This window comes from Bufo gargarizans, chromosome 6 (genome assembly GCF_014858855.1).
Source record: "Bufo gargarizans isolate SCDJY-AF-19 chromosome 6, ASM1485885v1, whole genome shotgun sequence".
Taxonomy (NCBI): Eukaryota; Metazoa; Chordata; class Amphibia; order Anura; family Bufonidae; genus Bufo; species Bufo gargarizans.
The window spans coordinates 97,919,426-97,945,282 of record NC_058085.1 but is presented as its reverse complement, the minus strand read 5'-3'; the positions used below and the strand labels follow the sequence as shown (position 1 = coordinate 97,945,282).

The 25,857-nt window shown below is 47.5% G+C and overlaps 1 protein-coding gene across 1 annotated transcript in view; it reads right to left on the bottom strand.

Annotated features, from left to right (window-relative positions):
• The window catches only part of LOC122941745 (transient receptor potential cation channel subfamily C member 4 associated protein), a 44,323-nt gene that overhangs the window by 10,427 nt on the left and 8,039 nt on the right, over window positions 1-25,857 (bottom strand). The window contains 4 exon segments of the mRNA XM_044299159.1: window positions 3,526-3,581; window positions 4,820-4,877; window positions 9,540-9,656; window positions 15,980-16,108. Coding sequence (XP_044155094.1) covers window positions 3,526-3,581; window positions 4,820-4,877; window positions 9,540-9,656; window positions 15,980-16,108 — 360 coding nt within the window.

The following is a 25,857-nucleotide window of genomic DNA, read 5'->3' as shown; positions in this document are numbered from 1 at the left end:
ACCTCCGCTCCGGTGCTCCTGCTGTTCTCTCTCACGGTCCTGCAGTGATGACACCTTCATGTGATCTCTGCAGACAACCGGCGGACAGTAAGTGGCTGCATCGATGATGTGCGGCTAGTCACCTTGCAGGACAGCAACAGACACCACCAGGAGCACCAGAACAGAGGGTGGATTTTCAAGGAAAGTAATACTATTTTGTCCATGTCAAACCTTTTATGTATTTTGTCTTTGACCTGATGACATAAATAACACGTTGAAAACTAAACTCTTAAAGGGTTTCTGTCACCAGAATTAACCTTGTTAGGGCTCTTTCACACTTGGGTTCTTTTCTTCCAGCATAGAGTTCCGTCGTCGGGGCTCTATGCCGGAAGAATCCTGATCAGTTTTATCCTAATGCATTCTGAATGGAGAGAAATCCGTTCAGGATGCATCAGGATGTCTTCAGTTCCGGACCGGAACGTTTTTTGGCCGGAGAAAATACCGCAACATGCTGCGCTTTTTGCACCGGCCAAAAATCCTGAAGACTTGCCGCAAGGCCGGATCCGGAATTAATGCCCATTGAAAGGCATTGATCCGGATCCGGCCTTAAGCTAAACGTCGTTTCGGCACATTGCCGGATCCGACGTTTAGCTTTTTCTGATTGGTTACCATGGCTGCCGGGACGCTAAAGTCCTGGCAGCCATGGTAAAGTGTAGTGGGGAGCGGGGGAGCAGTATACTTACCATCCGTGCGGCTCCCGGGGCGCTCCAGAGTGACGTCAGGGCGCCCCAAGCGCATGGATCACGTGATCGCATGGCACGCCATCCATGCGCATGGGGCGCTCTGACGTCATTCTGGAGCGCCCCGGGAGCCGCACGGACGGTAAGTATACCGCTCCCCCACAACTACTATGGCAACCAGGACTTTAATAGCGTCCTGGCTGCCATAGTAACACTGAACGCATTTTGAAGACGGATCAGTCTTCAAATGCTTTCAGTTCACTTGCGTTTTTCCGGATCCTGCGTGTAATTCCGCCAAGTGGAGTACACGCCGGATCCGGACAACGCAAGTGTGAAAGAGGCCTTAAAGGGGTTCTGCAGTTTTTTAAACTGATGATCTATCCTCTGGATAGATCATAAGCATCTGATCGGCGGGGATCCCTGCTGATCAGCTGTTTGAGAAGGCAGAGGCACTGGCAGTAGCGCCGCGGCCTTCTCACTATTTACGGCAGGCCCAGTGACGTCATGACTAGTATCACTGGCCTGGGCGCGGCTAAGCTCTGTTCACTTGAATGGAGCTTAGCCGCGCCCAGGCCAGTGATACTAGTTGTGACATCACTGGGCCTGCGGTAAACAGCAAGAAGGCCGCAGTGCTACTACCAGCGGCACTACCTTCTCAAACAGCTGATCGGCAGGGGTCCCGGGTGTCGGATCCCCGCCAATCAGATGCTTATGATCTATCCAGAGGATAGATTATCAGTTTAAAAAAAAACTGCAGAACCCCTTTAAACTAGCCGACATTAGCGATGTGCTAATGTCAGCTGAACCTAACTAGCCTATTCCTACTTTTATCTATGCCCCCGTTACTCGAGAAATGTAACTTTTATAATACGCTAATTAGCCTCTAGGTGCAGGGGGGCGCTGCTCCTGCTTCTAGAGGCTCCGTTCTCCCACCTCTGGCCCCGCCACACTAGATTGACAGGGCCAAGCAGCGTTTGTCTCCTACTGCCAGCAATGTCCACCGTGTAACTCTCTCGCCTGCGCAGTCCGTTCAGTATTCGGCGCAGTGAGTGAAGGGCGCTCACCGGCTGCCGACTTCCTCACTGCGCGAGATTTCCCCAGCGCACAGGGCCGGCAGTTGGGGGTGAAGGCAACGCCCCCCCTGCTCCTAGAGGCTAATTAGCGTATTATAATAATTACATTTCTCGAGTAACAGGGGCATAGATAAAAGTAGAAATAGGCTAGTTAGATTCAGCTGACATTAGTACATCACTAATGTCAGCTAGTTTAATAGGGTTAATTCTGGGGACAGAAACCCTTTAAAAAAAAAAAATAAGAAAAACAGCTAAGCCTATACTAAGCCATGGCTACGTTCCTTCTCACTCCACAGCATTGTTTCATCTGGGACTTTTTTCACGGCATATTGCTAGGATGATCCCATCAAAATCAATTAGGTACATGTCCCCACCTCTGTGACTCGCACCTATCTCTAAAATGGATCCCCGAAAGGGAAGGAGAGAACAACACGCATGTGCATTTCTATTGGACTTCGTGCTCGCTTGGCTATTTTCAGGAGTCCCATAGAAATGAGTGGACGCACAGAGATGGCGTCAGTGCTTAGCTATTTTCGTCAGACCCACAGAAATGAATGGAGGGTGACCGCACATGCGCGGCTGCTCTACGCTCACTCTGTGGGTCCTGTTCTGGAAATAGGTGCAGGTCTCAGAGGTGGGACCAACACTTATTTGATATTGGTGACATATCTTAGAGATATGTCACCAATGTCTCAGATGAGATAACCTCTAATGTACAAATAGACAAATGTGACACTACTCTAGGGTGAGGCGGAGAGGCATCTGTGGAAGATCATTAATGACTACCAGCTTTAAAGGGAACCTGTCACTGGGATTTTGTGCATAGAGCTGAGGACATGGGTTGCTAATGGCCGCTAGCAGATCCACAATATCCAGTCCCCATAGCTCTGTGTGCTTTTATTGTGTAAAACAACTGATTTGATACATATGCAAATTAACCTGAGACGAGTCCTGTCCCTGACTCATCTCATATACAGGACTCATCTTAGGTTAATTTGCATATGTATCTAATCAGTATTTTTTACACAATAAAAGCACACAGAGCTATGGGGACTGGGTATTGCGGATGTGCTAGCGGCCATTAGCAACCCATGTCCTCAGCTCTATACCCAAAATCCCGGTGACAGGTTCCCTTTAAGGTATATTGGGGTTGCCACTTCACAATACAAGATACGATTCAGCCAGACACTACAAGTTCTCTAAAACATCTAGATCAGGGACGGCCAACCTGCGGCTCTCCAGCTGTTTTAAAACTACAATTCCCACCATCCCCTGCTGTAGGCAGTCTTTGTATCCTGGGAGTTGTAGTCTTGCAACAGCTGGAGAGCCGCAGGTTGGCCAACCCTGATCTAGACCCCATCATCACTAGTCAAGCCAACAGTGAACAGACAGTGCGAGGACAACCATGGAGAAGAGTCTTATAGATTCCTCACCACAATTATCAGACATTGCCTGCAAATTCATGTGCAACAGGTAAATCCACTTTAGCAACACTACAGTCTTGACACGTGCTAATAGGTGTGCCCCATATCTAAGGGACAGAGGTTATTACAAATAAGAGGTCACAGCCTTACAGTGTAATGGGTGCCATCTGCACAGTCCACCCTCCAATCATTCTGGATTGAGCAGAGCCATGAACTATAAAAGAAGGCTCCAGATACACAGATTTACGGAAGACGTAAAGACCTCTCAACCACTTCTTTTATCAGATGAGGAAAGGAAAAGCTTCTTACACATATGCAGGTGTTGTACAGGATGCTCAGGCAGTCCTTTATCAGCTCGTCGCTAACTGGAACGTAAAACGTACAGAAATTATTTCAATTACACTCCTGCTACAACACACACAACTAAGGCTATAGTGACACTTAAGACGAGGGATACACGGCGACATTTATTGTAATGATAGTCTATGGTGTTACACTGCGACATACTGCGACACCAGTCACAAAAAATCCTGTCGCAGTGCAACACCATAGACTATCACTACAATAAATGACGTTGTGTAGCCGTACCCCTTTTGCCGCCATGTAAGCCTAGCCTAAAGGAGTTTTCCGGGAGTACAATATTGATGACCTATCAGGAGAGGTCATCAATATCAGATCGGTGGGGGCCCGACTCCCAGCACCCCGCTGATCAGCTGCTTGAAAGGTCTCCTCATTCTGATGAGTGCCGAGGCCTGACAGCAACCCAGGCGCCGCGCCGTACACTTTATAGTTGCTGTGCCCAGAAGCAGCATCATACCTGCCCATTGGTATTGCAGCTCATCCCCCTTCACTCCAATGGAACTGAGCTACAACACCGGACATCCGTGAACAGGGATGGTGCGGTTTTCGGAAGAATGCCGCCATGGTTTTCTAATCCCAGACACAAAGTACTTTCCTTGTGATAAAGGGGCAATCTGAATTGATACACTTCAGCACAGCGCAGAGCCCAAGGAGGGTGGTGCATGACACAGGTTCACCCTTCGGCGTTTTGTCATGCGTCATACCCCCAGGCCCATACTATCACTTTTAGGCCGCATGAACACGGCAGTTGTGCGGCTGTTCCGTGCAGCGGGCAAGACCCATTCAACTTGAATGGGTCCGTGTCATTTATTTGCAGTGCGGAACAACGGAAAGAAACACCACGGAAGCCGTGGATTGCCGACCCACCCTTTGCGGGTAGCAATATGGCCCAATGTCCGTGTGCATGAGGCCCTAAGGCGAATGTTACACAAGTCATTTTTGAAACGTGGCTACATTTTATTGCCCTGATATTCATAATTGTCGAGTTTCTTACTAAAATAATCATTTTCATTGAGATTCCAAAAAAATATATAAAAACACCTTAAAACCTCAAAAGCCAGTTTAGGAGGATAGATGAGGAAGGTTTATGGAAAGTAGACAACTCCTTTACCCACCCCCCCTCCCCAAGACTAACACCTATGATAACTTTATAAACCATAAAACAGGGCACCTCCACAACAGTTACACCAATGAAACGGATCAGTCACATCCACAGCTCTTTTGTGTAAGATGAGTAACTCACTTTTGTGTTTCTTCTTCTGAGGAAAGAGACTCGGTCGCATGAGTATCTCCACTAGAAGCTGCAGGGAGACAAAAGGTTACTGGTAAAGAGAAGATCTTCTATTTCTGTAAGGCCGTCATATCACTGGGCGGGCTCTAGTGCCGCTTCCCGGAATCCAATGTAGACATCACATGGTGGAACACACATCTGTTTGGACAACTTTTCAGAAACCATGCCTGTAGTGGATGACCGACCGGGGGCGGGGGGTGTTACTGTTCAAGCTGGCCACATAAAAAGGTGCTGAAGGAGCCGATTTCAGCGACACAGGCCGCCTGTGTAAGGCCCCTTTCACACAAGCAAGTCCCACGCATCAGACTCGCAGCGTGCGTCGGGGAGAGCACCCATCCTGACCTCCCAGCATTGATGGGGTCACATGGCATTATATTGATTTATGATGCTATGTAACCCTTACAGTTCCAGAAGGTATTGGATAACACCGTCGCATACTCATGCTGCTCTTCTGAAAGGGGCCTAATGAGGATGGCGGTGCCTCTATTATCCGCTGCTGCCAGACGTCGAGGAAAGATAAGGATCAGGATTTCATGAATGTTCAATCCTTTTGTTCTCAGGGGAGTTAGTGGCTTGCTCCCTAGAATACATGTGTGCTCGGCTGAGCATGCATGTGGGGAATCGGGAGAAATTGCTTCCGGGTTCAGCGATTCGGAGCATGAGAATTTTGACTGTTATTCTGCCATTGAGAATCGGTAACTTTCGAGACGAACTGATTAAACACGTGAAGACTTAATGCTAAAACCTACTCCATCCACCCAAAAAACATTGTCCACTGAAAGCTATTTCGACAATTAAAGGGGTTTTCTGAGATTTTGATATTAATGGCTATCAATATGTGATCTGCCTCCTGGGACCCCCGCTGATCAGCTGTGTGTTGCAGCCTATTCCTAGGCCTGTCGGTCGCATAGTCTAGCACGGCTCAGTTCCACTGACGTAAGTTGGGCTGAGCTGCAATACCAAGAACAGTCGCTATACAACGGACGGCGCTGTGCTTGGCAAGATGCGAGAAGGCCGCTTCTCTTACAGGAGTGTCACAGCCTCCTCAAAACAGCTGATCGACGGGGATGCTGGGTGTCAGATCTCCACCAATCACAGGATTAGGCTATCAATATGAAAATCTCAGAAAACCTAGGGAATTGGGCAATGTATGAGCAATAAGAATATTAACAGAAGCATTTACATTCCATTTTTTTCATACTTGGGAGTATTGTATGTTTTGCACATATCACTTTACATTATTCCTGCTTCTGGGAAAAATATGAACGGTTGGTTGTCAGATACAAAAGCCAAACAAAGTGGCCCATGAATATTAATTCTTACTACACGAGGATGACCCAGAACTATGTTCACTACGTGACCATAAATTATAGAAGGTAGGAGAAAAGCTCCATAAGCTGACCAGCTCTCGCCTAAGACAACTTCTACACAATTAACAACTGGTCCATCTAGTTTGCGGGTATTTATTCTAAACACACGGCTTTAATTTTCTATCCTGCTAGCTAAAAGTAAATTATGTGGCTTAGGCCTCATGCACATGGCCATTGTGCACCCCGCATATGTTGGGTTTGCAATACACAGGGCACCGGCCGTGTGCCCCCCGCATCACAGATGCGGAACCATTCACTTGGGTGCTTCCGTGGTGTTTCTGTCCATGCCTCTGCACCGCAAAAAAATAGAACATGTTCTATTTTTTTTTGCGGTGCGGACGGATCACGGATCCATTCAAGTTAATTGGATTTCGATCCAGCTGCCCAACGGACGTTGCCCATGCATTGGGGACCGCAAGTTGCAGTCCCCAATGCACGGAACGGACACACAACGGCCATGTGCATGAGGCCTTAAAGGGGACGTAACACTACAAAATACAGAGCAACCTACAGGCAGCATGTTATAGCGCAGGAGGAGCTGAGTTGATCCGAGTTCAGTCTGGAGTATATGCAAATTTCTATTATAATAACTTTTCCAATATTTATGTAATTCTCAAAACTTTTGGCCACGACTGTACACAGGGGAGGCGTTATCAGTGATTGATAGTATTCTTTGTGCAAGTGTATATACAGACATTGCTGTCAGCCACTGATAACACCCCCATGAACAATGAAGTCAGAAAAATCAAATATATAAATGTACAAATTACAAGTTTTACAGAATCTTTTCCATATAAAACAATCTGCTCAGCTCCTCCTGCTCTATAACACGATGCCTGCAGACTGCATTTGTTTTTTTGTGGTGACAGGTTCTCTTTAACCACTTCAGCCCCGCTAGCTAAAACCCCCTTCATGACCAGGCCACTTTTTACACTTCGGCACTACACTACTTTCACCGTTTATCGCTCGGTCATGCAACTTACCACCCAAATGAATTTTACCTCCTTTTCTTCTCACTAATAGAGCTTTCATTTGGTGGTATTTTATTGCTGCTGACATTTTTACTTTTTTTGTTAATCGAAATTTAACGATTTTTTTGCAAAAAAATGACATTTTTCACTTTCAGCTGTAAAATTTAGCAAAAAAAAAAAAACTACATCCATATATAAATTTTTCGCTAAATTTATAGTTCTACATGTCTTTGATAAAAAAAAATGTTTGGGCAAAAAAAAAAAAATGGTTTGGGTAAAAGTTATAGCAGTTTACAAACTATGGTACAAAAATGTGAATTTCCGCTTTTTGAAGCAGCTCTGACTTTCTGAGCACCTGTCATGTTTCCTGAGGTTCTACAATGCCCAAACAGTAGAAAAACCCCACAAATGACCCCATTTTGGAAAGAAGACACCCTAAGGTATTTCGCTGATGGGCATAGTGAGTTCATAGAACTTTTTATTTTTTGTCACAAGTTAGGCGGAAAATGATGATTTTATTTTAATATTTTTTTTTCTTAAAGTCTCATATTCCACTAACTTGCGACAAAAAATAAAAAATTCTAGGAACTCGCCATGCCCCTCACGGAATACCTTGGGGTGTCTTCTTTCCAAAATGGGGTCACTTGTGGCGTAGTTATACTGCCCTGGCAATTTAGGGGCCCAAATGTGTGAGAAGTACCTTGCAATCAAAATCTGTAAAAAATGGCCTGCGAAATCCGAAAGGTGCTCTTTGGAATATGTGCCCCTTTGCCCACCTTGGCTGCAAAAAAGTGTCACACATCTGGTATCGCCGTACTCAGGAGAAGTTGGGGAATGTGTTTTGGGGTGTCATTTTACATATACCCATGCTGGGTGAGAGAAATATCTTGGTCAAATGCCAACTTTGTATAAAAAAATGGGAAAAGTTGTCTTTTGCCAAGATATTTCTCTCACCCAGCATGGGTATATGTAAAATGATACCCCAAAACACATTCCCCAACTTCTCCTGAGTACGGCGATACCAGATGTGTCACACTTTTTTGCAGCCTAGATGCGCAAAGCGGCCCAAATTCCTTTTAGGAGGGCATTTTTAGACATTTGGATCCCAGACTTCTTCTCACACTTTCGGGCCCATAAAAAGCCAGGGCAGTATAAATACCCCACATGTGACCCCACTTTGGAAAGAAGACACCCCAAGGTATTCAATGAGGGGCATGGCGAGTTCATAGAATTATTTTTTTTTTTGCATAAGTTAGCGGAAATTGATTTTTTTTTGTTTTTTTCTCACAAAGTCTCACTTTCCGCTAACTTAGGACAAAAATTTCAATCTTTCATGGACTCAATATGCCCCTCACGGAATACCTTGGGGTGTCTTCTTTCCGAAATGGGGTCACATGTGGGGTATTTATACTGCCCTGGCTTTTTAGGGGCCCTAAAGCGTGAGAAGAAGTCTGGAATATAAACGTCTAAAAATGTTTACGCATTTGGATTCCGTGAGGGGTATGGTGAGTTCATGTGAGATTTTATTTTTTGACACAAGTTAGTGGAATATGAGACTTTGTAAGAAAAAACAAACAAAAAATATATATATATTTCCACTAACTTGGGCCAAAAAAATGTCTGAATGGAGCCTTACAGGGGGTGATCAATGACAGGGGGGGTGATCAGGGAGTTTATATGGGGTGATCATGGGTTAATAAGGGGTTAATAAGTGACGGGGGGGGGGGGGGGGTGTAGTGTAGTGTGGTGTTTGGTGCGACTTTACTGACCTACCTGTGTCCTCTGGTGGTCGATCCTAACAAAAGGGACCACCAGAGGACCAGGTAGCAGGTATATTAGACGCCGTTATCAAAACAGCGTCTAATATACCTGTTAGGGGTTAAAAAAATCAGATCTCCAGCCTGCCAGCGAGCGATCGCCGCTGGCAGGCTGGAGATCCACTCGCTTACCTTCCGTTCCTGTGAGCGCGCGCGCCTGTGTGCGCGCGTTCACAGGAAGTCCCGGCCCTCGCGAGATGACGCATATATGCGTGACTCTGCGCAGGGCCGCCGCCTCCGGACTGCACATCTGCGTTAGGCGGTCCGGAGGTGGTTAAAAGGGTTTCCAAGAATGAAATATTGATCACCTATCCTTAGGATAGGTGATCAATATCAGATCAAGGGGGTCCAACTCTCAGCCATCCCACAAAATTAGCTCTTCACAGTATACCAAACATAGTGCAGTACACTGTATACACAGTCAGACCTCCAAGGATATCCCAGTACAATATAAGCATGACATCTACACATACATCACCAATAATGCAATGAAGTATGATTATAGACAACTTACATCTACTCCGCCAAACAAATCAAACGTGTAGGTGTTTGGAAAGGGGGATTCCGCACCAGACTTCTTCTCTTCGGTTACAATTGCCATCGCTTCCGCAGAAAGTAGAGGAGACACTTCCTGATTTTGAGAAAACACATCACTTCGGTTTAACAGAGCAATCGCATCATGCAACCTACGATTAAACAGATATGGCACTATTAAAAGGAATAAGTAGCTATTATAACAATTTGATTGACAGGGCCAGGCGAGATGACTATGCAGGAACATGGCCCTGTCAATCAAGAAGTAGAGGGAGGAGCAAGGGTGCACAGGGTGGCTTGAGCCCACCCTCAGTGCACTTAAAGAGCATCTGGCTGCAGATTTGTACCTATAAAACTGGCTGACCTGTTGCAGGTGCACTTGGCAGCTGAAGGCATCTGTGTTCATCCCCGGATTGCTAAGAAAAATTAAGTTTTAATATTTGCAAATGATCCTCTAGGTGCAACAGTGGTGTTGCCATTACACCTAGAGGAGAGGCTCATTTCTCTGCAACTGCCGCGGCCTCTCCACTTTGATTGACAGGGCCAGGAAGTGTAAACGTAATTACACCTGGACCCGTCAGTCAATTAAAGAGGAGAGGGGTCGGCAGTTGCAGAGAGCAGAGCCTCTGGGTGTAATGGTAACGCCCCCATTGTTCCTAGAGGCTCATTCGCATATATTAAAGACTAGATTTTTGTACTTACCGTAAAATCTGTTTCTCTTCCGATCATTGGGGAACACAGGGTTGACCATGGGTATAGCTATTGCCACTAGGAGGTGACACTAAGCACAAAGGTGTGAGCTTAAGGCTAAATCAGTTAGTGCAAAAGTAGTAGGAGAAGCAAAAGGAAAAAACTGGAAAACCAAACAATATACAAATCCAGAATCATGCAGGCCACAACGAGGCCCGTGACTAAAGAGAATGGGTGGGAGCCGTGTTCCCCAATGAACGGAAAAGAAACAGATTTTACGGCAAGTACAAAAATCTAGTTTTCCCATCCGTATCATTGGGGGACACAGGCTTGACCTTAGGACATTACAGAGCAGTCCCAGGGGTGGGTCATAAATGAAGAAGCCATCCGACCAGAGAACCACCATCTGCAAAACTACGCCCCATAGAAGCATCAGAAGATGCATAGGTGTGCACTCTGTAAAATTTAGAAAAGGTGTGCAAAGACGACCAGGTAGTCGCCCTTTACACCTGAAGGGCCGAAGCCCCATGACGTACTGCCCAAGAGGCCCCCACAGCTCAAGCAGAATGAGCAGTAACCCGGAAGGGCGGGCCTTGTCACTGATGCGGCAGGCTTCCACAATGACCAAACAAATCCATCGGGAAATGGAAACTTTGGACGCAGCCAGCCCTCATCTCGGTCCCTCTGGAATGCCGAATAATGAATCTGTCTGTCGGAAAGAGGACCTCTGAGACAGATAGATGCGAATGGCACAAACCAAATCCAGAGTGTGGAGCGACTGCTCAGGAGGATGAGACGGGGCAGGACAAAGGAAGGGAGAATGATCTCTTTCATTGAGATGGAATGCCGACACGACCTTCGGAAGGAAGGACTGGACCAGGCGAAGAACTACCTCGTCATGATGCAGGATAAGGAAGGGTGACCAATGGGAAAGAGCCGCTAATTCAGACACCCTACGGAAAGGGCCAAAACTTGCCCTTTGAGGGAACCGAGAGCCAGCCCCAAGTCCATGCCAGACTGCAGGAAAGACGAGAGTCAACTGGTGGTGTTCGCACCAACTAAAATAGGACTTCCAGGTCACAGATCCAGGAGGACGAGGGCTTCCTAGTCAATCATGGTTTGGACTACAGCATCCGAGAAACCCTGAGCCCTTAGTACGGCGGCTTCAACAGCCATGCCGTTAAATGTAGCGAGCCTAAATTCAGGTGGACGATCGGTCCCTGCGAAAAGAGGTCCTCCCAAAGGGAAAGATGACAGGGTTCGTGGGCGAGGAGGGAGACTAGGGATGCGTGCTATACTCTGCGTGGCCAGTCCGGGACCACGAGAATGACGGGCAGACTTTCGGACCTGATTTTCCACAGAAACCGCAGAATGAGCGGAAGAGGATGGAACGTGTAAGGAAACAAACTGCGTCCACAGGATTAGAAGGAAGTCAGACACCCGAGCAAGAGGATCCTTGGACCTCGCAATGAAGTTCTCTACCTTGTGGTTGAAGCGGGAGGCCATGAGATCCACATCCAGCCATCCCATTGCTCGCAGATCGTGAGAAAGACCTGTGGATGTAGAGCCCATTCGCCAGGATCAAGTCTCTCTCGGCTGAGAAAGTCAGCGATCCAGTTGTTGATGCCGGGCATATGAACTGCCGACACAGCTGGAACATAGCTCTCCGCCCAGGAGAGGATGAGCGCTGCTTCCAACGTGGCTGCGGGGTTCTGGGTGCCGCCCTGGAGTTTTAGATATGCGACTGCCGTAGGAGTTGTCGGATTGAACCCAAACTAGACACCCCTGGAGACGGTCCGTCTAATGAACCAGAGAGGCGAATCGCCCACAATTCTAGAATATTGATCGAAAGGGAGCGTTCCTCGCGGGACCAGGTTCCCTGGACAGAGAGATTTCCAGAACTCCCCTCCAGCCCTGGAGACTGGCGTCAACACTATCCAGCGGAGGGGAAGGAAGGAGTGGTCTGATGTCAGCATCAGAGATATCAACCACCACCAAAGGTCTCGGCGCATCAGGGCAGGGAGACGGATGAGTCGATCCAGGGAGGCCGGGGAACAGTCCCAAATGGTGGGAATGTGCAGCTGAAGAGCCCTGGTATGGTACTGCATGTAGGGCACTGCTTCAAAGTTAGAGACCATGTAGCCCAAAGCCCTCATGCACTGGCGAAGAGTGGAGAGTTTGTCCGGGGGCAAGAATATCTTGGCCCGATTGGTGTCGAACAGCATGCCCAGCAACATCAGCTGTCGAGATGGATGAAGACATGACTGACAGATTCAGAACCCACCTGAAGCGTTCCAGGGTGTCCCAGACTATGCGTAGGCTATCCGCCGTTGTCCAGAATGACAAACCCTTAATCAGAATTACGCCCAAGTACGGAATCGCCACTATCCCCCTGGCATGAAGCAGAGCCATGACTGAGGCCAGAAGCTTGGTAAAGACCCTGGGAGCTGTGGCAAGACCAAACAAGAGGGCCACAAACTGGTAATGGTGGTAATGGAAAGGTCCCACTGTGAACCGAAGATATTTCTGGTGACTGCAGATGGGAACATAGACATAAGCGTCCTTGATGTCTATTGAGGACAGGTACTCCCCCGGGTCCATGGATGCAACGACCGATCGCAGGGACTCCATCCGGAAACGGCAGAGCCGAAGGAAGCGGATGAGGGCTTTGAGGTCTAGGATGGGACGGACCGTACCCTCCTTTTTGGGAACCACAAAGAAATTGCAGTAGAATCTGCGAAAACGGTCATGAAGCGGAACTGGAACAATCACTCTCTGCCACAGAAGGGTGAGTATAGCCTGAAAAAAAAGGAGCGGGCGGTAGAGGGAGAGGTCGGGAGGGACGAGCGAAAAAAACAAACAAAAAAAAAACAGGGAGGAGGTGGGGACCGGAACTCCAGTTTGTAACCCTCCAAGATGACTTCTCGTACCCAGGCATCCGAGATGTGAGCTAGCCAAACATGCTGGAACAGATGAAGACGACCTCCCACTCGACTGGGGGGCACCAGAGACCACACGTCATGCAGAAGAGGATTTGGGGGTATAGGGCTTGAAGCCCTGCTGGCAAGGACACCGGGGAGGGCGAGGCTTGAAAGATGGCTTGAGCGTGGGCAAATTTGTCGGCTGGTCGCTTCGGGCAAGAGGATCTCCGAAAAGGCCAAAAAAGAGGTCTGCGCTTTTTAGACCTGTTGAAGTGCGTCCTACTCTGCGGCAAATGGGCGCTTTTATCCCCTGTAGCATCAATCTCATCCAGACGCTTGCCGAAAAGCCTGTTACCTGCAAAGGGGAGGGACATCAGGGCCAGTTTAAAAGCATTATACGCCGCCCAGCAAGATAGCAAAAACCGGGCGTAGGGCAGTGCCAGCTGCTTCAAAGACAGATTTGGCAAAAGATTCCAATTTCTTATCCCTAGAGTCCGAGAAGGAAGCCAGGCATAGGCAAGGTGGCATATTAGCCAGGCGGGATACCGGAGGGTCAACAGCAGGAGAGAAGGACCAATTCTTTGTCAAATCCTCTGAAAAGGAATATAAGACGTCTAAGCGTTTCAGCAAAGCAAAACGCCTGCCAGGGAAGTTCCATTCCTTGGAAAGGGAGGAATCAAACTCCGGGTGGTTGGGGAAAACTTTTGGCAAGCCTGAAGGAAAAACAAGAAGCGGCAGATGATAGTGCAGGGTCCTCAACCTGTAAGGTTTTTATGACCACTGCAATGAGATTGTCTACCATAGCGGACAGTTTGGTAGACTAGAGAGACAAAGTCAGCGTCTGACAACTTATCCTCAGAACACGCTTCTTCTAATGCGGACACGTCGGAGCGAGACTCACTGGGAGATGGAGGAAACGGGGGACGTAGACGACCTTCGAGGAGAAAGTGGTCTGGCCCGTTTTGCAGGACGGCTGTGATGGGGAGTAGCAAAGGGGGCCCCAGAGTCTGACTGGTCAGAGGGTGGGCGCGTGGCCAAACGCTCCAGCATTTCCACAATGGCCATGTTGGACTGGGAAATGTCCTGCACCATCTTAGACAGAGAGCGCACCCACTCCGGTTCTACCGATGGGAATTTTGAGCAACAAGAAGCACATGCAAAACGTCAAACAGAAGGGACCGCCAACTTTGGGACCTGGGTTTGGACAAAGTGAGTACCTGTGGTGAAAGATAAGAGGGCTAAAGTTAAACCCTGTAGGAAGGAGGGGGGGGGGTTTACCCGGCCTGTGTCCCTTATTGCAGCCTGTCCGGAAAAAAAACTGGTGCCAGAGTCCGCAGAGGTCCACCAGAGAAGGAGATGGGCGGAGTCAGAGAACAAGCACGAATTCGCACCAGGAAGCTAGATGGAGGGGGGAAACTGGGATAATTCATGCCCCGCCCCCATAATGGAGTCAGCCGTCCGCGATAATTAAAAGGAGCGCTGGCGCACCCACTAGAGGTCTCTCCTTCCCACCCCCATATAGCTGTGCTGCCGCAAAGAGGCCCGGCTGAGCGGAGGTGTCGGCTGGGAGAGAAGTACCCACGGTGAGCGAATCTGAAGTAGGCCGCAGTAGAAGCCGGGGCCTCAATTCACAAGCGGCCCCGGCAGAGGAGAGAGAAACCGGTGGGGGCGCGGCATCCGGGGGAGAGGGCTACCCTTCACCTGAGAAGGGGGAGAGGGGGGGTTGGAGCCAGGAATGCTTACCTATCTGGCGTGTTCTGCCTCCCTGGTTCCAGCCGGGTCACCACCTTCGGAAAACAGAGGGGACTTGTGGGCAGCTGTGGTGACCCAAAGGCTGGCGGGATGCAGAGGCTTTAGGAACCTCTAGTCCTCCTTGACTTCTGGAGACCGGGAAGGAGCAGCGGGCTTGGGGACCCCCTGGTCTCCTGGGTGGGAGTGCAGGCAGCTAGGGCTGCCTGTAATCCTGCTAGAAAAAAATTAATAAATAAAAAAAAAATAAAAAAAATCAGCAGGCCTGCAAAGCAGGGAGGTCTGCCTCCTACGCACACTAAGCTAAAACTGTTTTAGCTTAGTCCCTGTAGGAAGAGTATAGCTGGAGGAAGGAGTTCACACTTTTGTGTTTAGTGTCCGCCTCCTAGTGGCAACAGCTATACCCATGGTCAAGCCTGTGTCCCCCAAGGATATGGACGAGAGACATGATTTTTCTCAGCAATATGGGCACATAGGAATATGGAACAAACACAGATGCCTTCAGCTCCAAGCGCAGATGCCTTCAGCAGGTTCATAGGGACAAAACTGCTGACAGATGCCTTTTAACTGCTCATTTACATGTGGATTAAAAGTAAGTTTCTCCAGAATGAAGCACCAGATCTCTAAGTGAAAAGTATCATTACATTCAGCCAAGCTAGCCGTACAAGGCATGAATGCCCTGAAATGACCAGAGCGGCTGGTCGCACATGTGAGCGTCAGCTCCATTAATTTCTATGGGAGTTCCAGAGATAGCTGTACTTCACTATCTCTGGAACTACTATAGTGGGGTCCCCTGTGGATAGGGGATACTTTTTACCAATCGGAATACCCCTTTAGATCTCTCAACACTATACAGAAAAAAGCAGAAAGCTCCTATATGGCATATTATAAAGTACATGCTTAGATATAAATATACTAAGCCATTAGTAAAGGATATTATAATAGTCATGAGTTGTAGCTTTCATGCGTGTGACTAAACCGCTCTTTATTAGAGACATCACATAGTAAACGCCATTCTTCAAGCGGCACTGCGCCGTATTCAAGGGAGGAAAGTCTGTACCTTCAGTATGGGCTGGCACTGGGAGAGGTCACTGTTGAGGTGGCTGCCGTCATACAACTTGCGCAGGTACAGAGGGATACTGTTCCACTTGGCCTGTTTGTCCCTTTCTTTCAGCAGCTCCTCAGTAATCTATGAAGTACGGGAGATGATAGATTAGATATTAATGCTCAATGGATAGATGCACATATTAGACAGCGCCTTACCATACAACAGGCAACACACAGACATGAACAAGGACAGTTTTACAATAAAAAAAATAAAAAATTAAGAAAAGGGTCTCGAGTTTCCACTAAAGAGAGAACAGAGCTGTCTGCTCCGGCGCCATTCTCTGGATTAGATCCAGTGCCAGCTGCGAACAGCTGATCGCGGGGGTGCTGGATGTCAGACCTCCCCCCCAATCTGATACTCATAACCTATCCTAAGTCATCAATATCTAAAACCCACAAAAGCCCTTTAAGTCAATAGGACTGAACTGCAATACCAAGCACGGCCACTACTATAAGTATGGAGCTGTGCCTGGTAACTGGCGGCGTGGCACTCGCCAGACCATGGTGGCCCCTTGAATCGGCTGATCAGTCAGCCCCCAACCAACTGGATGCTGATGGGCTATCCTACAGAAAGGCCATGAATATCAAGGTGCCAGGAAACCCTTTAATAATCAGTGTGCTAGATCAGCGCCCAAAATAAAGACACATACAAAAAAATATATATATTACCTTTCGATTTTTGGGTTACGAGTGGCTCCTATCATACAGTTAAAGGAGATGTCCGAGATTTTAATACAGATGACCTGTTCCTGATCAGTGGGGTCTGACTCCCAGAAATCCCACCTATAAGCGGTTTGAAGGGGCTTTAGCACCCAGGCCAAGCACAGTCACAGGCTGAATCCCTCGTCCAAGCCGACCCCCACTCATCTAATATCAATAACCTATCTCACATAGGTCATCAAGGATTAAAATTTCGGACATCTCCCTAAATGGTCTCAGAAATCTTTAGGTAATATGTTATTTTTGGGGAGGTTATGCCAGTTTATTTCTGGACCCATTATATGAGACTCTTGTGTTTTATAATTCTATCACTGGAATTATTAGGTGTAAAGGCCAGATTTACACGTCTGCAAAGAGATTTGTATTTGTGGTTTTCCAAGCTTTAGTGTTATTTTATCACAATATTACTGGTATGCCATGAAGCAGTTTTTCAGCAATTTCTTTCATACAGACATGTCTGACATTAAAGGGGTTATCCCCCTATTCACAGAACAGGAGATGAGTATTAAATCAGTGGGACCCCCACCGATCATGAGAACGGGAGCCCCCTCCGCGGAAATGATTGGATCAGCCGGTCAGGCATGCGCTCAGCAGCTCCAATCATTTGTATGGCGGTTCTAGATATAGACAAGTGCTGAACTCTGTTATCCGCAGAACTCCCATAGAAAGGGATGGAGCGGCTGAGTGCATGACAGACCAGCCGCTCCGATCATTGTGCTCCAGGGGACATGGGGCCCCTGGTCTAATGACTGGTGGGAGTCCCAGTGGTAGGATCCCCACTGATCTAATAGTTATCCCCTGCACTGTGAATAGCGGGCAACTCAATACAGCCGCAATCGGCCCATCCAATACAGCCGCAATCGGCCCATCCAATACAGCCGCAATCGGCCCATCCAATACAGCCGCAATCGGCCCATCCAATACAGCCGCAATCGGCCCATCCAATACAGCCGCAATCGGCCCATCCAATACAGCCGCAATCGGCCCATCCAATACAGCCGCAATCCCCCATTTAAGGTCTAAGGAGAAAGTCAGCAGAAAAAAACCTCATATCTTCAGAATGCTGGAAAAAAGCTACAAAGAAAATATACACAGTCCAAGCCAACATCTGACTGCCAATAAATGCTGCGCTAGATACAGTATTTTCTCTTGGATCTAATCCTGGCTTTGGCCCACAGGAATAAAATAAAATAAAAATCTGCATCGTTCTCATCATAATCACTAATATAGCAGTATGCAAACAGTGACTGGAAATCGCATTAATGGGCGTTATCCCACAAAAAGCATTACTATGCAATAAATAAACGTGTTATTTTTTTTATACACGTTACTTTTTCCTCTCTGGTGGCGCCCCCTGCTGTTTATCCTTCTAGTCCACCCTTTCCTGCATTCAGAGGTGGACAGACGTGCTCAGTAGCTCCCCTCCTCAGCGCTGGTGATCTCATAGTGAAGAAACATATAGGGGTCTCTTTAGACAGCGGAGAAGGGAATTGGGTAGGGGGGGGGGGGGATTACATAACATATGTATATATAAAACCCCTTTAAAAGTAGTTGTCCCATCAGGGCCTCCCCTATCAATACAGCCTATTAGGCTACAGTCACACAATAGTGAAAAACTTACGTGCGATGGACATTTTTTTACTGGCAGTCACACGTCCGTTTTAAGAACAATGGTCATCTATGGGGTTATTCACATGGCGTATGGACATCATGTAAGGTGCCTGCATGTCCACCATGTGACTACCTTTACCCTGAAGCGGTCACAGCAGGATAAAGCTCTGCCCGAGGCTTCCTATGGTGAATCTGGAGCAGGACCAGTGATGATCAGCAGATTCCATACTAAAAGGGGTGGGCGGTAGGATAGGGCCTGTTTCACACTTGCGATTTGGTTTCCAGTTTGTGAAATAGATTGAAATGTATTAGTGCCGGATCCGGAATTAAATGATATCCGGAGAGACGGATCCGCATCCGTTTACAAATGCTGTCCGTTTGCCGAATCCGGCAGGCAGTTCTGGTGACGGGATCACTCTGCCGCAAGTGTGAAATTTAAGATTACACTTACCGGTAATCACTTTTCCATAAGCCCATGACAGCACCCTTGAGAGACCGCCTCCATCCAGGACAGGAAACAGGAACTTTCGTGGAGAGCTCATAAGGAGGAGCATGGCCCCGAGACCACCAGTTAATCGCAAGAACTTGTCCTAGACCACACTCTTCTCTCTTTTTTTTTTTTTTTTTTGTATATGTATATATCTTTATTATATATCTTTTATTTTTTATTTTTTTTATATGTATATCAGGGTGGGAATAAACCCGGGTGCTGTCATGGGCTTATGGAAAAGTGATTACCGGTAAGTGTAATCTTAAATTTCCCTTTCGCCCATGACAGCACCCTTGAGAGACGACTAGAATAGAAATCCCTTTATTTCTTAGGGTGGGACTACCGCCTGGAGGACTTTCCTACCGAAGGCTAGCTGTTCTCTATTGCCTAGGTCCAATCTGTAGTGACGGAAGAAGGTGCCAGGCGACTGCCATGTGGCTGCTCTACAAATTTGTTCTAAGGTAGCGTCAGCCCTTTCTGCCCAAGTGGTGGAGACTGATCTTGTAGAATGAGCACCAAAGCCCCCCGGGGGAGCCTTTCCAGCTGAAGAATAGGCCAAATTAATGGCTCTCACGATCCATCTGGAAAGGGTTTTAGAAGAGGCTGGGAGGCCCTTATTTTTCCCACTAAACTGAATGAAGAGTTTTGAGGTTTTCCTCCACTGACTAGTAACCTCCAGATAATGAGATAGGCATCTTTTTACATCTAAACAGTGCAGTTTTTCCTCTTTTTCATTTCTCGGATCTTGGCACAGGGAAGGAAGGATAATGTCCTGCGTTCTATGAAACATAGAAACAACTTTCGGTAAGAAGGAAGGGTCTGGTTTAATGAGAACCCTATCATCTAAGATGTTAGTGTAAGGAGGCGAGGTAGAGAAGGCTGAAATCTCACCAACCCTCCTTGCTGAGGTAATTGCCACAAGAAACGCTGTTTTGAAAGACAAGATCTTTATAGGTAACTGTTTAAGTGGCTCAAAGGGAGGTTCTGTGAGGCTAGTGATGACCAAGTTGAGGTCCCAGGGGGGAATTGAAGGTCCAGGTATAGGCCTAAGCCTGCTGATGGCTTTAAAGAATCTTCGGACCCACGGGTGGCTAGCGATGGGAGAATCAAAGAACGCACTCAAAGCGGATACCTGTACTTTAAGAGTACTTGGCCTCAAATTTTTTTCATGCCCAGCTTGCAAAAAATCTAAAATCCTACACATAGGTGGGGGATTTAAAGGATTCACTGGATCCTTGGCAAACTTCTGGAAGGTGTTCCAAATCCTGAGATAAATAGAGGAGGTGACATCCTTTCTGCAGGATAGTAAAGTGGAAACTACGCTCTTGGAGAGTCCTCTACTTTCTAGGATTTCCCCCTCAAGAGCCATGCTGTTAGGTGTAACTGCTTCACACTCGGATGATTGACTGGTCCTTGGGATAGAAGATCTTGCCTCTCCGGGAGAATCCAAGGGTCCGTCAAGGATAGCTTCCTCAACCAGGTGAACCAGGTTCTTCTGGGCCAGAAAGGAGCAATTAAGATCACTGTTGTTCTTTCTTGTCTCAGCTTCTGTAAGAATCTTGGAAGAAGTCTTAATGGAGGAAAGGCGTAGAGGAGCTGGTTCGGCCAGGGAAGGGAGAAGGCATCTATCCCTGTTGGTGAATCTCTCGCGCTGAGGGAGAAGAAACGATGACACTTTCTGTTTTCTCTGGTGGCAAACAAATCCAGATGAAGACGACCCCAAAGTCGAATTATTTGATCGAACACCATTTGGTTCAGACACCATTCCCCCTGGTCTAGTGTATTTCGACTTAAGAAATCTGCCACCTTGTTTTCTGTACCTTTTAGATGTATTGCCATAAGGGACGGCACAGAAGGAATTATAAGGGAAAAGATATCCGTTGTTAACTGCATAAGATTTTCTGATCTGGTTCCTCCTTGTTTGTTCAGATAGGAGACCACTGTGGCGTTGTCTGAAAAAACTTTTATAGATTTTCCCTGTAGTAAAGGAAGAAACTCTTTTAAGGCGAAAAAAACCGCCCTCAGTTCCCTCATGTTTTGGGAGTCTAGACTCTGCTCTCTTTCCCAAACACCTTGTCTTAAGTACCCTTGGCAACAGGCCCCCCAACCGGAAGGACTTGCGCCGGTGGTAAGGGTAACAAAGTCTTGTTGGAACCAAGGGAGCCCCTGGGACAGGTTTACGGGGTTCAGCCACCAGTGAAGGGACTGGATCACTTGGGGGGTGAGTGTGAAAGGTGTATCTAATGGGCGGAGGGAGCCCTGCCACTCCTTCAGAATTTGCCACTGTAGGGGTCTGGAGTAAAGATGGCTCCAACTGACCGCTGGTATAGTGGAGGTCATTCTGCCCAAGACCGCCATTGCTTGTCTGATAGTAGGGTTCTCTGCCGATATCAGGGACTGAACCTGTTGTATTAATCTCTGAATCTTGTCCTGGGGTAGAATACAGAGTAGTTTCTTTGAGTCCAGTATCATCCCTAAAAAGATACAAACTTGGGAAGGTATTAAATGGGATTTTTCTCCGTTTATTTGCCAGCCGAGGTCTTCTAGAATCTGCACTACTTTTTTGAGGTGTGCTTCTAGAATGGATTTTGACTCTGCTACCACCAGGAGATCGTCTAGGTAAGGAATTAGTAAAATGTATTTTTCCCTTACATGAGCCATGACTTTCGTGAAAAGTCTGGGAGCTTGAGAAATCCCAAAGGGAAGGGCTGTGTATTGTAAGTGCTGGATGTGACCTCCTATAGAAACCGCGACTCTGAGGAATTTTTGACAGTCTAGCCGAATGGGAATGTGGTAGTACGCATCTCTTACGTCTATCGTAGCCATGAAGCAGCCCCTGAATAGATGTTTTATGACTGATTGGATCGACTCCATTCTGAATTTTTTGTAAGAGAGGAATTGATTTAAATCCTTTAGATTTATAATAGTTCTGAATGTTCCATCCGGTTTGGGGACCAGAAAAAGGGAGGAGTAAAAACCCTCGCCCTTCTCTGCCTCCGGCACAGGAATTAGAACATTTTTCCGAAGTAGGGATGCAATCTCTTGTTGTAAGGCTAGATTTTTCCCCGGGTTTCCTAGAAAATTCGTGATTTTGAATCTGTCCGGTGGGCGGGAGACAAACTCTAGACAAAACCCTTCCTTTATAACGCCTAAAATCCAGGGACTTGAGGAGATTTTTTCCCAGGCGTAGAGGAAGAGAGAAAGTCTGCCCCCCACGGGAGAGAAACCGTCATTGCTGTGATGGTTTAGAGGTTGAGGAGGATTGGGAACTGAAGAGAAACCCCTTGCTTTTCCTATTCTTGTTGTCAGCTCTGAAGTCTTTCCTCTGCCCCCTAAAAAAATCCTTCTTGTTTTTGCGAAAAAACCGTTGTTTTTTCGGGGGTCTGGAGACAGGGAATCCTTTTTTATTGTCCGAGGCTTTATCCAAAAGGTCGTCTAAGACGGATCCAAAAAGATAATCGCCCTGACAAGGAATTGCACAAAGCTTATTTTTAGATCCTGTGTCTCCCGACCAACCTTTTAGCCAAATAGCTCGTCTGGCTGAATTTGAAAGAGCAGCTGACCTAGCATTTAATTTTAAAGCATCTGCTGATGCATCAGAAATAAAGTCTACTGCTTTAAGTAGAGTGGGGAAAACGGCTAACAATTGATCTCTCGGGGTCTTGTTCTGAATGTGAGATTCCAATTCTTCTAGCCATAATTTCAGAGACCTAGCAGTGGATGTGGCGGCAATATTTGGTTTGAATGCTTGGGCTGAGGTCTCCCAAACTTTTTTTTAGGTAAACCTCTGCTCGCTTATCCATAGGGTCTTTAAGAGAACCCAAGTCCTCAAACGGAAGGGCCGATTTTTTTGAAATTTTTGCAACAGGTGCATCTAATTTAGGAGGTCTGTCCCAGTTTACTGAGTCTGCCTCGTCAAAGGGATATTTCCTTTTTACATTTTTTGGCACAAAATTTTTTTTATCGGGTCTTTTCCATTCCTTCTGTATTAAAAACTTTATATTCTCGTTAACGGGAAATACTCTAGATTTTTTTCTGCCCGAGATCACCAAACATGATATCCTGAACGGATCTTGGGTCTTTGGGTTCGTCTACTTTCATAGTCGCACGAACTGCTTTTAGTAAAGCTTCCGTATCATCGGGGGAAAAAAGTGGCCTGCCCGTGGATTCTTCATCCTGGGACGAGTCTGGGCTATCTAGGATTTCTCCCGTATCACTATCCTCTAAGGGATCTGAGTCAGATCTATTAGCCGTGCTTGATCTGGTTCCCAGGGAGGTAGAGGCTACAGCGGGAAAGCTCTTTTTGAAATCTTTCAGGGAATCCGAGACCTCCGTCTTTACCATCTCCCTAATACTCTGTAGAAGGGATGGGGACTCCTCCTCCACTAGTTTCTCAATACAACTTTGACATAGCTTTTTCAACCAAGAGGGGGCCAGTTTCTTTTTACAGACGGCACACTCCTTCCCTCTGGTCTTTGAAATTGCCTTTCTAGGGCCCTCTTTTGTAGTCTAAATGCAGGAAGAAACAAGAGGGAAAGGAGATTTAGCCTAAAAAATGAAATAAATGGTGGGGAATGATCCCCCTTACCCCACCAGGAGTACCGGTCTGATCTCATGACCCTCCTGTTGATCGGCGCGTTGGGCACTCTCCTCCTCCATACTGCTGTGGGATAGAGAGTGACTCCCCGGATCCAAGGAAATCTGGCTTCCTGTAAGGCTGGCTGGCTGGCTGGCTGGGCTGCTGCTGACCGTGCGCCTGTGGGCCCAATCTCCTCGGTCGGGTCCTGCTGGAAACCCTCTGCGGCCTAAGTAGGAGAAGGCACTTCCTACTTCCGGAACGCACGCTACGTGCGTTCCAAAAACCGGAAGTCTCTTACCGAGACTCGGATCTCGCTGGGATCGCGAGATTTTGGTTCCCCCTGCGCGCGGCAAGAAGAAGGCCCCGGCCCGCCTGAGCACTGTCAGGAAGGACCGGCGTGCCGAACGCACCTCTCGGTGAGCCCGGGACTGCAGAGTATCGCCAGCGCAGCGTAAGCCAGACCCCAGCAGCAGACACCAGACTCCGGCCGGCGGCTCCTAGAGGAGACTTATGCCGGAACAGGTAACCCCACTTTAGAAAAATTCCTCCGGGGCCCTGCAGCCTAGCTTTTCTCTCCTCTTCTCCACGAACCATCCTCTGTCTAGGACAGGAAACAGGAACTGGTGGTCTCGGGGCCATGCTCCTCCTTATGAGCTCTCCACGAAAGTTCCTGTTTCCTGTCCTGGATGGAGGCGGTCTCTCAAGGGTGCTGTCATGGGCGAAAGGGAAAGTAGCCTTACCTAGATGATCAGTTAGACCGCCCACATTTTTTTTTGTTTCACTTTTTGGCATACGAGCTTAGACATACACCCTGACGGGGCCATTGGCTTCTGCGCACCCAATGTATGCCAGAGCGGCGTCCTGTTGGCACATTTTGGCCTGGCATGCATCATCCTAGCTTTGTCTTCACTGTACAGGAAAGTGAAGTCTGCTGTGCTTTCCTATAGAGACGGACGCTCAGTATAGAACCTCGTACAATAGATGTCAAAGCGCCATAGGCTGGAGCGCTGTTTCCCATTATCAGGACGGCTGACATTAATGGGCGCTCTGGGGGTTTCCATCTCTCCCAGCGCTCAGTGATTTCAGTGGAGACATGTCATGCATGGGTGACCATTTCTCATTTGTAGCGAGTGCTGAGAGGTCTTCCTTCTGATGCGGAGATCCAAACGATATCAGTGCATGCGCAGGTCAGATCTCAACATTGGAGAAGGCTGACTGAGAGGTACTGCGCATGTGCAGATTGAACATCCACCAGTCCGTGCATGGGATGACAGGGCCAGGCAGGAAGACGGTGTTCACTCCAGGGCTGGAAGGCAGTAGTGAAGCAGTCCTCTGAGGGACTAGACCCGACCTTCAATGCACTGACCACCATAGGAAATAAACGGGAGCCACAGAATTCAACAAGAGAAGGGTGGTTTCACGCAGCATGATCAACCCTAAGGCCTCTTTCAGACGGGCGTTGCGGGAAAAGGTGCGGTACGTTGCGGGAACATGCACGTTTTTTCCGCGCGAGTGCAAAACATTGTAATGCGTTTTGTATGCACGTGAGAAAAATCTGCATGTTTGGTACCCAAAAGTTCGGGTTTGTGATAGGGGTTGTGTAGATTGTATTATTTTCCCTTATAACATGGTTATAAGGGAAAATAATAGCATTCTGAATACAGAATGCATAGTAAAATAGCGCTGGAGGGGATTAAAAAATAAATAATTAAACTCACCTTAATCCACTCGCTCGCGCAGCCGGCATCTCTTCTGTCTTCTTTTTTGCTATGTGCAGGAAAAGGACCTGTGGTGACGTCACTCCAGTCATCACATGATGCATCACCATGGTAAAAGATCATGTGACGGACCATGTGATGACTGGAGTGACGTCACCACAGGTCCTTTTCCTGCACATAGCAAAAAAGAAGACAGAAGGAGATGCCATCTGCGCGATCAGGATCAAGTGGATTAAGGCGAGTTGAATTATTATTTTTTAACCCCTCCAGCGCTATTGTACTATGCATTCTGGATTCAGAATGCTATTATTTTCCCTTATAACCATGTTAGAAAGGAAAATAATAATGATCGGGTCTCCATCCCGATAGTCTCCTAGCAACCGTGCGTGAAAATCGCATTTGCTTGCGATTTTCACGCAACCCCATTCATTTCTATGGGGCCTGCGTTACGTGAAAAGCGCACAAAGAGGCGCATGCTGCGATTTTCACGCAACGCACAAGTAATGCGTGAAAATCACCGCTCGTGTGCACAGCCCCATAGAAATGAATGAGTCAGGAGTCAGTGCCGGTGCAATGCATTCAACTCACGCATCGCATCCGCGCGGAATACTCGCCCGTGTGAAAGAGGCCTAAGAGGCAGACTGGGAGTCCTACTTTAAGAAAACAAATAATGAACAAAAGAACTAAAATTAAACTAAACTATTAATTCCAAT